The following is a 14,328-nucleotide window of genomic DNA, read 5'->3' as shown; positions in this document are numbered from 1 at the left end:
ATACCAATGCAATCAAATCCAAAAAATATGTATCCAAATGATCTACACAATGTGTCTCAACATATTGAGTAAAGAAAAAATAATAAAAAATATTAAAAAATAAAAAACACAAAAAACTGTCACACGTGATACGTCCCAGATTGCAATTAGCAGATGAAAAAAAAAAAAAAAAAAAAAAAAAAAAGTTCCAAGAGTTTGGTGACTGTGGTGCCCTTATATATGAAAAATCCGTGACTTCTGTGCTCCCCCTTTTGGCTCCCCACTCACCGACTCCCACTGCCCCTGCAGGGGTAACAGACACTTCAGGATCCCAATCCCGTCCTCTTGGCCGATATCCCGTGGTCACTGAGATAGGATGTCCTCTCTCCCAGGCGTTTCCAAATAGCCTCTTTGTACCACCTCCTTATACCACGTCCAAGACAGGGATCCCCAAAGAAATCCTCATAAAAAGAGATGCCACCTCATAGTGTAGTAATTAAATTAAAACTTTATTACCATAAAAAAGCTCCCCACATGGGAGAAATTAAAAGCATGTAACACTACACTATGGGTGAAGCCGAAAGCCAGGAAGTAATTCACCGCAGCGTGCGGTCCAGCTGCGTTCCAGGCTCTCTCGCTCCGTACCCGGAAATGACGTAAGTGGAACTTTTTTTTTTTTTTTTTTTTTTTTTTTTCATCTGCTAATTGCAATCTGGGACGTATCACGTGTGACAGTTTTTTGTGTTTTTTATTTTTTAATATTTTTTATTATTTTTTCTTTACTCAATATGTTGAGACACATTGTGTAGATCATTTGGATACATATTTTTTGGATTTGATTGCACTGGTATACAACTTTTTTGCATATTTATATACATATAATTTTCTGCTATTTGCAGTTTGGGATGCATTACTTGTGACAGAACATTTTTTCTATCCATATAAGCTATTACACATTTTGCAGATCATTTGGGTACATAATAATTTTTTGGATTTGATTGCACTGGTATATTATACTAATTTTTATATTTTTTGCATATATATATGTTGGAATCATCATATTAGCTGCATAGTGTATCAGCAGCCACACCTAGTGGTACTTTTTGGAAATTACCTGGGCATATAGGTATATGGTACCTAATTAGGGTCTTCTTCACGTTTCGTATCACATATATTTTACCAGTTATGGGGGCACTTATATGATTATTTATCACTGTTTGTGTATGGTATAGTTCATATCGGTCACATTATTATCAAGTACACACTTTATAAGGAAGCGCCATACCTCTATTTAAAATTTCAGTGTGATAAACGGTGTGTTTTGGCTGTAAGGGGCGGGGTTAAAACACCCACAAAACCTGCCCTTCAAGACACCCACAACCCACCCGCAATAGCGAGGAAGAATCTGACAATTACATTCTCCTTCGGCGCTCAGCAGATCGTCGGATACTGCCTCCTAAGATCTGCGCATGCGTCTTCACACCGCCACAACAGCTGATCGGAAAATCAGCTGGAGTGCCATTCCGTACTGCGCATGCGCAGCCCCGCGGAGGCATTTTTTGACGGGAGGGCACTATTCGATAGAACACCGGTAACCAGCAAGGGGACATCTGCACTGATCATCACTGTCCTGATTACCAGTGCTGCATATCAGTCCCTCCTTATCAGTGACCACCAGTGTTGCATCATCAGTGCAGCCTCATCAGCGCCCATCAGTGCAGCCTCCTCAGCACCCATCAGTGCAGCCTCATCAGTGCCCATCAGTGCACCTCAGTGCAGCCTCATCAGCGCACCCTCATCAGCGCACCTCAGTGCAGCCTCATCAGCGCACATCAGTGAAAGAGAAAAATTACTTATTTGCAAAATTTTATAAACTGAAAAATCTTATATTTTTTTCAAAATTTTTGATCTTTTTTCATTTATTTAGCAAAAAATGAAAAACCCAGTGGCGAGTAAATACCACAGCAAGAAAGCTCTTTTTGTGTGAAAAAAAATGTCATATGGGTACAGCGTTGCATGACCGCGCAATTTTAATTCAAAGTGTGTCAGCGCTGAATGCTGAAAATTGGCCTGGGCAGGAAGGGGGTAAAAGTGCCCGTTAAGCAAGTGGTTAATGTCCTGAAAATGTGATGTGCCACAAATTTTGTAATGCACAACACACTTTGGGTGGCACTGCTGCGTGTCGCCTTCATGCATTGGGGTGCCATTCAAAATGAACGGTGCAGCAACGCCACGCGTTACCCAAAGCGCTCGGATGTGATCGGGGCTCTAAATCAAACAATGGCGGATTCGTCTTGTATTATGATAATTGTTCACATATCAGACACAACGCCTGTTAGGCGGGTCCAGCAGATGGTTTCCAGGCCCTGTGGGCCGATTCCTGCCAGCAAGTGACATAATGACAGGTTACATGAGGCCAACCGAATGCTCCCAGCCTTTATATTCCACTGAAACAAAGAATAAATAAAACATCTTTATGATCCACCCAGTGCGTGGAACGGACGACGTGGAGCTCCGGCGGCCAAGTTGTTGCCCCCTTTGAGATTAGAAGTGGACAGTTAAATCACATTGGCCAGAGAACAGGAGAGCCGTTGTGTGTCTAGGCTGGAGGGTTCCCATCAGTAACAGTGAATAACCACATCCATATGATTCACTGTATATGTACAAAGGACCTTTATTACCAGGAAGACATTCCCATTAATGCTGAACTCCGGGCAGATATAAGAGACACAAATTAACCACTTGCCTACCGGGCACCCCCCCCCCCCACCCCTTCCTGCCCAGGACAATTTTCAGCTTTCAGCGCCGTCACACTTTGAATGACAATTGCGCGGTCACACAACACTGTACACATATGATATTTTTATCATTTTTTTGAGACAGACAGAGCTTTTTTTGGTGGTATTTAATCAGCACTGGGTTTTTTATTTTCTGCTAAACGAAAGAAGACTGAAAATTTAGGGGGGAAATAAAAAAAAAAAAAGTTTTCTTAGATTATGTTAATATTATTAATATTTTAATAAGAAGTTTTCACTGATGAGGCGGCATTGGTGGGCACTGATGAGGCAGCAATGATGAGCACTGATGAGGCGGCATTGATGGGAACTGATAGGTGGCATTGATGGGCACTGATGAGGCGGCATTGATGAGGCGGCATTGATGAGCACTGATAGGTGGCATTGATGGGCACTGATGAGGCGGCATTGATGGGAATTGAAGAGGCGGCATTGATGGGCACTGATGAGGTGGCATTGATGGGAATTGAAGAGGCGGCATTGATGGGAACTGATAGGCGGCATTTATGAGCATTGATGGGCATCGATGAGGCAGCAATGATGGAAACTGATGAGGTGGCATTGATGGGAACCGATGAGGCGGCATTGATGGGAACCGATGAGGCGGCATTGATGGGAACCGATGAGGCGGCATTGATGGGAACCGATGAGGCGGCAATGATGGGAACCGATGAGGCGGCAATGATGGGCGCTGATGAGGCGGCATTGATGGGAACTGATGAGGCGGCATTGATGGGAACTGATGAGGCGGCATTGATGGGAACTGATGAGGCGGCATTGATGGGAACTGATGAGGTGGCAATGATGGCCACTGATGAGGCGGCAATGATGGCCACTGATGAGGCGGCATTGATGGGAACTGATAGGCGGCATTTATGAGCATTGATGGGCACTGATGAGGCGGCATTGATGGGAACTGATGAGGCGGCATTGGTGGGCACTGATGAGGCGGCATTGGTGGGCACTGATGAGGCGGCATTGGTGGGCACTGATGAAGCGGCATTGGTGGGCACTGATGAAGCGGCATTGGTGGGCACTGATGAGGCGGCATTGGTGGGCACTGATGAGGCGGCATTGGTGGGCACTGATGAGGCGGCATTGGTGGGCACTGATGAGGCGGCATTGGTGGGAACTGATGAGGCGGCATTGATGGGCACTGATGAGGCGGCATTGATGGGCACTGATGAGGCGGCAATGATGGTAACTGTTGGGGTTACACTGATGATCAGTGCAGATGTCCCCTGTGTGAATTGCCACTTACCGGCTCTCCTCAAAACGCTGTCAGCGTGAGGAGAGGGATGCGAATAACCGGCACATTCTGTTTACACTGTGATTGAACACAGCTGGCCCACATGGTAAAGAGCCACTGTGATTGGCTCTTTACCCGGATCTGTGATCAGCTGTGTCTGAAGAAAGACAGGAAGGAAGTGCAATCATGGGAGGAGATCAATAGATAGCCCTCCAAGAAATGTGACCGCGATGTAGCCGTCATTCGGCTATAGCGCGGTTGGGAAGAGGTTAATGCAGCTCATTAGTTAAGGAGGAAAATTCTTTATTTGCAAAATTTTATAACAAAAAACTAAGGAAAACATTTTTTTTTTGTCTTTTTTCATTTGTAAAATGCCCAGTGGTGTTTTAATACCATCAAAAGAAAGCTCTATTTGTCTCAACAAAGTAATAATAATGTCATCCGGGTTCAGTGTTATTGTTCGTGTCATTCAAAAGTGTGAGAGCGCTGAAAGCTGAAAATTGTCCTGGGCAGGAAGGGGGTGAAAGTGCCCCCCGGTATTGAAGGGGTTAAAAGAATTATTTTTAATTTAGATTAGTTAAAAACTTTGAAACATTATAGACTTTCTGAAAACCGACACCCTGGAGAATAAAATGTCAGTTTCAATTTTTTAAGGTCACGTGATATTTCTGCAACAATTCATCAAGCACAAAATTTCAGCTAAAATACAAATCTTTGGAAGAAGAGGAGGAGGGAGGAAGAGGAGGAAGGAAGGAAGAGGAAGGAGGAAGGAGGAAGGAGGAAGGAGGAAGGAGGAAGGAGGAAGGAGGAAGGAGGAAGGAGGAAGAGGAAGGAGGAAGGAGGAAGGAGGAAGGAGGAAGGAGGAAGGAGGAAGAGGGAGGAGGAAGGAGGAAGGAGGAAGAGGAAGGAGGAGGAGGAAGGAGGAAGAGGGAGGAGGAAGGAGGAAGAGGGAGGAGGAAGGAGGAAGAGGGAGGAGGAAGGAGGAAGGAGGAAGAGGAAGAGGAAGAGGAAGGAGGAAGGAAGAAGAGGGAGGAAGAGGAAGGAGGAAGAGGAAGGAAGAAGAGGAAGGAAGAGGAGAAGGGAGGGAGGAAGAGGAAGGAAGACGAGGGAGGAAGAGGAAGGAAGAAGAAGGAGGAAGAGGAGGGAGGAAGAGGAGGAAGGAAGAGGAGGGAGGAAGAGGAGGAAGGAAGAGGAGGAAGGAAGAGGAGGGAGGAAGAGGAAGGAAGAGGAGGAGGAGGAGGAGGAGGAGGAGGAGGAGGAGGTTGTGCTTTGTGTGTCCCCAGAGGACTCCAAGAAGAAGGATAAAAGGGTGAGAATAAAATTCTTATGAAGAGCTTCGTGTTCCAGTTTTATCTAAATGTGCACCAAAAATCCCATCATTTCCTCAAAGCAAAAAGCACAGAATTTTCTGCAATCAGGAAAAAAAAACATCAAACATCCACAATCCACAGAAAGAAGTTGTCCCGGATAGATGTGTTGTGTTTGAAGGTCTGCTAGTGCTCTCCTCTGATGGCCAGGGAGGAGTGTAGGGAGGAGTGTAGGGGGAAGAGGAGTGTAGGGAGGAGTGTAGGGGGAAGAGGAGTGTAGTAGGGAGGAGTGTAGTAGGGAGGAGTGTAGGGAGGAGTGTAGTAGGGAGGAGTGTAGGGAGGAGTGTAGGGAGGAGTGTAGGGAGGAGTGTAGGGAGGAGTGTAGTAGGGAGGAGTGTAGGGAGGAGTGTAGTAGGGAGGAGTGTAGGGAGGAGTGTAGGGAGGAGTGTAGTAGGGAGGAGTGTAGTAGGGAGGAGTGTAGTAGGGAGGAGTGTAGTAGGGAGGAGTGTAGTAGGGAGGAGTGTAGGGAGGAATGTAGGGAAATGTTTTACCTGAGTGACTCTGGAAGCTGATCCTCTGGCAGGTCTTCCACTAGATCCCGGAATACATGAAATAGCTCAACTTTACAGATCCGAGACCTGAGAAAAACAAAGACAACAGTTTTGAATACCTACCTGTCGTCAGTATCCCAGTCTTAGTCCGTAGGGTCCAATATTGAGTTGGCTCCACCCTTTGCCGCTATAACAGCTTCAACTCTTCTGGGAAGGCCGTCCACAAGGTTTAGGAGGGTGTCTATGGGAATGTTTGACCGTTCTTCCAGAAGAGCATTTGTGAGGTCAGGCATTGATGTCAGACGAGAAGGTCTGGCTCGCAGTCTCTGCTCTAATTCATCCCAAAGGTGTTCTATTGGGTTGAGGTCAGGACTCTGTGTAGGCCAGTCAAGTTCCTCCACCCCAAACTCACTCATCCATGTCTTTATGGACTTTGCTTTGTGCACTGGTGGGCAGTCATGTTGGAACAGGAAGGGGCCATCCCCAAAGTGTTCCCACAAAGTTGGAAGCATGAAATTGTCCAAAATGTCTTGGAATGCTGACGCCTTAAGAGTTCCCTTCACTGGAACTAAGGGGCCAACCCCTGAAAAACAACCCCCACACCATAATCCCCCCTCCCCCCACATCATAATCGTCCCCCACACCATAATCCCCCCTCCACCAAATGATTTGGACCAGTGCACAAAGCAAGGTCCACAAAGTCATGGATGAGCGAGTTTGGGGTGGGGGAACTTGGCTGGACTTGACCTCAACCTGATAGAACACCTTTGGGATGAAATAGAACAGAGACTGCGAGCCGAGCCTAGTCGTCCACATCAGTGCCTGACCTCACAAATGCTCTTCTGGAGGAATAGTCAAACATTCCCATAGACACCCTCCTAAACCTTGTGGACGGCCTTCCCAGAAGAGTTGAAGCTGTTATAGCTGCAAAGGGCGGAGCCAACTCAATATTGAACCCTACGGACCAAGACTGGGATGCCATTAAAGTTCATGTGTGTGTAAAGGCAGGCGTCCCAATACTTTTGGTAATATAGTGTGTATGCATTTGGACACTTGAGTACATTTCTTCCTTTCTGTACACAGTGCGATGTATTTTACTACTTTTTTTTTTTCACCATATTGTGTTCTCTTGACCGCAGAACTTTTTTTTTTGAATTGATGGACCAATTAATATTTGTCAGAGTGCTGGGAGCGGAGATTGGGACGCACCCAGCAGTGCGATTTTATCTTTAATATTGAAACTTTTACTTAAATATGTATTTATTCTTTGTAATCTTCTTATCCCACCTGGCAGTTGAGACCTTTCCTGGTCCCCGTCAGCTGACCTCACACCTCTCCTTCCTATACATCCTCATTATGAAGTGCTGGCAGTCTCTTCAGCTCGGCCTCTTCTATAAAGCCAGGACCTTTGTTCTGTAACGTGTTTAATAGCTGTAGATGTTCCACGTTCTGAGCTGTCTTCTCATTGCATATTCCCGGCCTAGATCCACGGTGGTTGGGCTCATGTTTCATGTATAGAAGGATCTGGGATGAAGCAATCTCGCTTTCAATGTTCTCTGGCAGAGAATAAATATATCCTTTTGGAGGGATGTCAGAGCGCGCACGGCGTTCCTGCATGCTAAGCAACGTGCACCGAGCGTCACACCGGACAGATTATTCATACCGGACCAGATAAGATGCCGACAGAAGAGTGTGACCTGCATTGTGTGTTCTAACAAATGCTGAGAAGTTGGAGGACTTCATGAGAAGTGAGGTCATCAGAGCTGGCAGAACTTTTGTCTGAACTCGCCTGTCAATCATTCCAGATTTATTAGTACAGGACGGGGACTGATAGCTAATGGAGAAGGAACTACCACTCCTATTATTCATCAGGATCACAAGATGGACAAGGCGGCTCCAGCAGACCCCGGATATTGGAACCCTTGTAAATGTCATTGTGCCCCTTGTGGCATTACCATATTCAGTCCCGGGGGTGCTGGGTGGGCGGAAGAGGTGGCAGGAAAGGATGTGAAGCAAGATGGGTGTCATCCATGAGAGGAGAATGTCCTCCAAGTGAAAATATTAACATTCCTCCTTCAAACAGGTAAGTGATCAGGAAGTCATCACTATCACTCACAAATCAGTGCCGCCCATCAGTGGCTCCTTATCAGTGGCTCCCATTGCCCATCAGTGCCCCCCTTATCAGTGGCTCCCATCAGTGGCTCCCATCAGTGGCACCGATCAGTGCCCCCCTATCAGTGCCCCCCTATCAGTGCCCCCCTATCAGTGCCCCCTCATCAGTGCCCCCCCATCAGTGCCCCCCTATCAGTAGCCCCCCTATCAGTAGCCCCCCCCCCATCAGTGCCCCCCATCAGTGCCCCCCATCAGTGCCCCCTATCAGTGCCCCCTATCCGTAGCCCCCCTATCCGTAGCCCCCCTATCCGTAGCCCCCCTATCAGTAGCCCCCCCCCCCATCAGTGCCTCCTATCAGTACCCCCCAGCCTCCCATCAGTGCCCAACATCATTGCCCCCCTATCAGTGCCTCCCATCAGTGCATCCTATCAGTACCCCCCAGCCTCCCATCAGTGCCCAACATCAGTGCCGCCTATCAATGCCCCCCCATCAGTGCCGCCCATCAATGCCCCCCCATCAGTGCCGCCCATCAATGCCCCCCCATCAGTGCCGCCCATCAGTGCCGCCCATCAGTGCCGCCCTATCAGTGCCGCCCTATCAGTGCCGCCCTATCAGTGCCCCCTATCAGTGCCCCCTATCAGTGCCCCCTATCAGTGCCGCCCACCAGTGCCTCCCACCAGTGCCTCCCACCAGTGTCCCCTATCAGTGCCTCCTTTAGAAAATTTGTTTAGACTTGCTGGGGTACTTCGCCGTAAAAGGTTGAGAAACACTGGTGTACATGGTGCCTGTACATGGTACAGCAGGCACATATCAGGGAAATGGAAGGTTGGGGTAACACTTTAATTTATTCTCCTCCAGCAGTGAGTGTAAGTTATCAGCCCTGAGTTCAGGCAGGATAAGGGCCAGTATCCTTCCAGCCTGACACTTGTACTCTGACAAGGAGAGAATACAAGAAAATAGCAGCACACACAGTCATCCCTGAGAGGTAAGGTTGTACTGAACTACAGCCTAAGAATGGTAATTTAAAATGGACAGAAAGGGAGAGCAGAGGGACAGAGAGATGAGCTCATCATTGTGCCACTTTACTTTTCACTGTTCAGTTACAGGTTGGACAAAAGGGTCCATGACACTTGGCTTCAGAGGAAATGGGATAAATGATGTTGGCTGCCATTCAACGTGGAACACTGAGGACCTCTAGTGGCAGAAACAAAATTACTGTGGTGAACAGTTCTGGATTGAAGCAAAAGCTACTACAGTGGAACCTTGGATTATGAGCATAATCCGTTCCAGGAGAATACTTGTAATTCAAAGCACTCGCATATCAAAGGGAGTTTCCCCATAGAAGTCAATGGAAATGAAGATAATTCGTTCCACATTGACTTCTATTGCATGCAATACCGATAATGGCCAGAGGTGGAGGGGTGCCAGAGAGACTCGGAAATACTCAAAGACCTCTCGGATGCACTCGGAAACCCTCAGAAAGGCTCAGAAACACTCAGAAATGGAGTATTTTTGAGTGGCTCCGAGTGTCACTGGCGCCCCCGCACCTCTGGCCAAATGCGGTACTGCAAACCGCAGAGGCTTGAATCCTGCTTGTTTTGTGAGACAACACTCACAAATCGAGTCAGGATATTTAAAAAATAAAAGCTCGTATTGCGAAACACTCGTTAATCACGTTACTCGCAATCCGAGGTTCCACTGTATTTATTTTTTAATTAGCTATTCTTTTTTTTTTTTTTTTTTTACTGGAGTTCTGGTTTAATTTCCTAAATATAGTTCCAGTGGCCCCGACTATAATGCAATTGAACACTTCACCAAAAAAAATACACAACTGGGAAAAGAAATGACAATGTTTGTTAGAAAGTAGTGAATGGATGATTCGAGTTATAGTGAATGGATGATGTACAATTTGATTGGATACCTGGACTGCGGGGTTCCAATGGCCTTCTTCGTGGTTCCTTGTCTGTAGCCATTAGCAGTGACATCTACAGGCTGTTGTGGAACTGCACTCCAGCTGATAGCTGTGGATGAGGTATAGAAGGTATTAGGAGTTGTGTAGTAAAACGGTGTGCATATCAGTGGCGGCTGGCATGTTTTTTTTTGGGAGGGGGCAGCAAACAACCCGGCACCCGCCCCCCCTGTGGGAAGATGATCAGACATCAAAGCCCCGCACTTTCCCCATCTAAGTGGCGGGCAGCTTTCATCTTCCTCCTCCTTTGTATCACGGCGGCTTAAGCCGCACCTCTCCTCCTAGGCATCCAATAAGATCGCCTGTCATTTCAGCCAATCAGGTGACGGGTCTCAGGACCCACTTCCTGATTGGGCGGGAGGAGGATCAGTGTGAAAATAGCAAATATTCATTCGCTATTGTCACACAACTGGGTGGGCTCCAAGCGCAGTGCCCTGCGCTTGGAGCCCACCCTATTTTGAAGGCAATTAGAGCCACTGGCTCTAAATTACATGCTTCAAACCCCCCCTCCCCCCCCAAATTAGAGTCCATACATCCGTCACCCTGTATGTAGAGATCAGGGGGCCAGACGCATGGATGGGGGGTGGGGTATCCCTAGTGGACAGGCCTCCAGTGGTGCATATCACCAACACAAGTACCTACAAGACGTGTCCAGCAGTGGAAAAACAACAGCTGGACAAAAGAATTCAACCCAGTCAAAGGGTTTTCTTTCCCCCAGTTGGATGTTCTAAAGTCACTTGTGGCCAATACTCATAACAGTGAAAGACCTGCTACAGTCTGAGGGCTCTGGGTCCTCATCAACCCAACAAAGGGCCCCCTCATCAACCCAACCCAAGGGCCCCCCTCATCAACCCAACCCAAGGGCCCCCCTCATCAACCCAACCCAAGGGCCCCCCTCATCAACCCAACCCAAGGGCCCCCCTCATCAACCCAACCCAAGGGCCCCCCTCATCAACCCAACCCAAGGGCCCCCCTCATCAACCCAACCCAAGGGCCCCCCTCATCAACCCAATCCAAGGGCCCCCCTCATCAACCCAATCCAAGGGCCCCCTCATCAACCCAACCCAAGGGCCCCCCTCATCAACCCAACCCAAGGGCCCCCCTCATCAACCCAACCCAAGGGCCCCCCTCATCAACCCAACCCAAGGGCCCCCCTCATCAACCCAACCCAAGGGCCCCCCTCATCAACCCAACCCAAGGGCCCCCCTCATCAACCCAACAAAGGGCCCCCTCATCAACCCAACCCAAGGGCCCCCTCATCAACCCAACCCAAGGGCCCCCTCATCAACCCAACCCAAGGGCCCCCTCATCAACCCAACCCAAGGGCCCCCTCATCAACCCAACCCAAGGGCCCCCTCATCAACCCAACCCAAGGGCCCCCTCATCAACCCAACCCAAGGGCCCCCTCATCAACCCAACAAAGGGCCCCCTCATCAACCCAACAAAGGGCCCCCTCATCAACCCAACAAAGGGCCCCCTCATCAACCCAACAAAGGGCCCCCTCATCAACCCAACAAAGGGCCCTTTACACAGCCAGCTGATGAAGAGTTAGATAAGAAAAAGCATAAATGAAACATTAAATTCTGGAAACGGAGGCCCAGTACGGAGTTCTGGATTGAAATAACAGAGGTCCAGTACGACTCACCTGCCCCACAAGGAACCAGTTTTCTGGTGCCGTCTCTATCTCTCAACGCCTCCCTCCCATGGTGGAACTGTAACTGTGACTGCTTGATCTCCAGTGTATGCGCTGTAAATCCTTCCGGGAGAGCCGTCACCTTTGCGCACCTGCCGGTTAGAAGACGCGTCACGCTCTTCTATGCCGTGGTGTTGCCCACCGCAAAAGCTACAAATAGAATCCCACAAATACCTGCTGTGCAGAGCCCTCTCCATAGACTCCAGGCTAAACGGACACTTTCCAACCACAAGCGACGCGCAGTAGATTGGTTTTTGCAGAAAATGCATGAGCAGCGCCCCCTGGCAGCCGAGCACGTTCCATCGGGCCATCTTATCGCTGCAGGACATGGACAGAGTGCGGTCGCCGCGGCCTGGTTTGACACGGAGCGCCCCCACGGTGTGATAGTCCGCCCCAGGGTCGCGGCTGTCCTGGGCATCCCCGGGCACACACTTAGCTCCTGTCCTGTAGATATCCGGTGCTTTCGGTGTGGCGCCACCATCTGCTGTATGACTGTCTTCCTGGTCAGGCGACTCATCTCCATCTTGTTTCACTTTCTTGGTGCCTGAGGAAGGATCGCAGTCCCCTCTCTTCCTCTTACACCCAGAATTCAAAGATATGATGACCGGTGAGGTCTTCTCCCGCACCGTGGAAGTGGGGCAGAGCTGGTCTTCTGGGGGACTCATGGGGATTATTGAAGCATCACCACCTGGGAAGAGAAGGGTTAACATATCAAATATGCAGAACTGGTAGGTAAGGTCATGTTGATGGGATCTCAGATCATCTCATATCAGATCCCTTAAATAACGATCAGATCACAGACATTGAGCAGCAAAAAAAAAAAAAAAAAAAAATACTCCTGTTTGGATGATGTCTATACAGTTAAAGGGCAACTCCACTTCCGTGGGGAAAAAAAATAGCAAATTAAAAATAATAATATATCGTATACAATTGCGACAATTTATGACCATCTTGTGTTTTGCAGCGATTGCCATGCGATTTGGAATCAAGTGATATTCCGCAATTCCAAATCGCCAAAAAGGCCACTCGTGATCTCCCTGCACTCACCAGAGAGACAGACAGAGAGCGAGACAGACAGACATTAGACATTAATGGCTGTGTGTTGAGTTATTTTGAGGGGACAGCAAATTTACACTGTTATACAAGCTGTACACTCGCTACTTTACATTGTAGACAAGTGTAATTTCTTCAGTGTTGTCACATGAAAAGATAGAAGAAAAGATTTACACAAATGTGACTGAGGGGTGTACTTACTTATGTGAGATACTGTAAGTAAACAGTATTCGTACCACACATGTGAGGTATCGCCGCGAACGTTAGAGCGAGAGCAATAATTTTAGTGCTAGACCTTCTCTGTAACTCTAAACAATAAAAATGTTGTCATTTGAAAAAAAAACAAAAAAACAAAAAAACAAAAAGGGCCCTTATATGGGTGGAAGTGACGTTTTGACGTTGCTTCCGCCCTGCAATGATATGGAGACGGGTGGGGGCCCATCTTCCCCTCGATCCTCCTCATTGTCTAGCCAGGAGAAAGACCTGATAGCCTCCACCGCTACCGACGGCTCCGGTAAGCGGCGGAGGGCACCGGAGCGCAACCGGAGGGGGGGGGGCTCCTCTCCCACTGCTGATAAAAGTGATCTTGCGGCGAATCCGCCGCAGAGACCACTTTTATCTGAAAGCGGACCTACCGCTGAAGAAGAGGATACCGGGGTTATGGTAGCTAGCTGCCGCCATAACAAAGATATCCCTCTTCAAAGTACCGACGTAAAACTGCGGCGGGCAGTCCGTACGTGGTTAAATAGATTTGGGGGGGGGGGGTGCACTAACACTGACATAACGTGGGCGTTTATTTTATTACATTTTTTTTTATAAGTAGCCTATTAAATGACTTCTTTTTAGTACTACATATAATAAAAGTTACGCATTATTCCCTTTAAATAAAAATAAAAAATAAAGATAAATTTAAAACAGTGTATTTCTGTATGGCGGCCATACGGTGAGACACGTACAAGGCGTGTGGCTGGTGAAGAACACGAAGGAGACCCCGGCTCTCACGGTCCACTTTCGGCTTTCACTTCCAGGAAGGAGGACGCTGTCTTGGGTCTCGGTCAATGCCAGGGAAAGCTGATGGAGGAGGTACCTGGCCCGAGAGAAGGATGATAATCCGGTTAATCCATTGGCCTGGCACACAAAACAATCTTATCTGCTGCCAGCTGAAGCGTTTTTACAGCCAAGATTGGTGACTGCGGGGCGAGCGAGCGGCCGACGCGTTCTGGGCGATCACGTGACTTACTGATGTCAGACTTTGACAAACGCCCAAGAGAGCAGCCAAGGGACCAGTAAACATATTATACAAGTTCTATTGATGTTCTGAACATTCCCGATCTGAAACATTTTCATCATTGGCATTGAAAGCTGAACTCCGAGCACCGAAACTTTCATTTAAAACCATTTAAAGGGTAACTCCACTTTTATGGAATAAAAAGAGCAAAAAAAAAAAAATAAATAATAATAATAATAAAACACATACAACTGTAACACAATTCATATTGTAATTGAATGTTATTAAAAATTCCCTTTCCTTTTCAAACTGCAGCCGCTGTAATTGCCTGTAAAATGCAATACGGCCACCAGGAGGCGCTCTGTACACAGATGGTATACAGAACGCCCCCA

General features: G+C 47.9%; 1 protein-coding gene across 3 annotated transcripts in view; it reads right to left on the bottom strand.

The window, feature by feature from the left end:
• The window catches only part of ADAT1 (adenosine deaminase tRNA specific 1), a 40,873-nt gene that overhangs the window by 7,613 nt on the left and 18,932 nt on the right, over nt 1-14,328 (bottom strand). For 2 of the 3 annotated variants that reach the window (XM_073605895.1, XM_073605896.1), the window contains exons 5-9: nt 13,665-13,795; nt 11,830-12,343; nt 11,608-11,747; nt 9,915-10,014; nt 5,882-5,968 (exon numbers count right to left, since the gene is read on the bottom strand). In XM_073605895.1, the coding sequence (XP_073461996.1) occupies nt 5,882-5,968; nt 9,915-10,014; nt 11,608-11,747; nt 11,830-12,343; nt 13,665-13,795 (972 nt within the window). The remainder of the gene's footprint in view (nt 1-5,881; nt 5,969-9,914; nt 10,015-11,607; nt 11,748-11,829; nt 12,344-13,664; nt 13,796-14,328) is intronic. The other variant, XM_073605897.1, reaches the window with a different exon arrangement.

The sequence above is a fragment of the Aquarana catesbeiana genome, linkage group LG11 (assembly GCF_042186555.1).
Source record: "Aquarana catesbeiana isolate 2022-GZ linkage group LG11, ASM4218655v1, whole genome shotgun sequence".
NCBI classification, from domain to species: domain Eukaryota; kingdom Metazoa; phylum Chordata; class Amphibia; order Anura; family Ranidae; genus Aquarana; species Aquarana catesbeiana.
The sequence above is the reverse complement of the archived record's forward strand: the minus strand, read 5'-3'. Positions and strand labels throughout refer to the sequence as shown.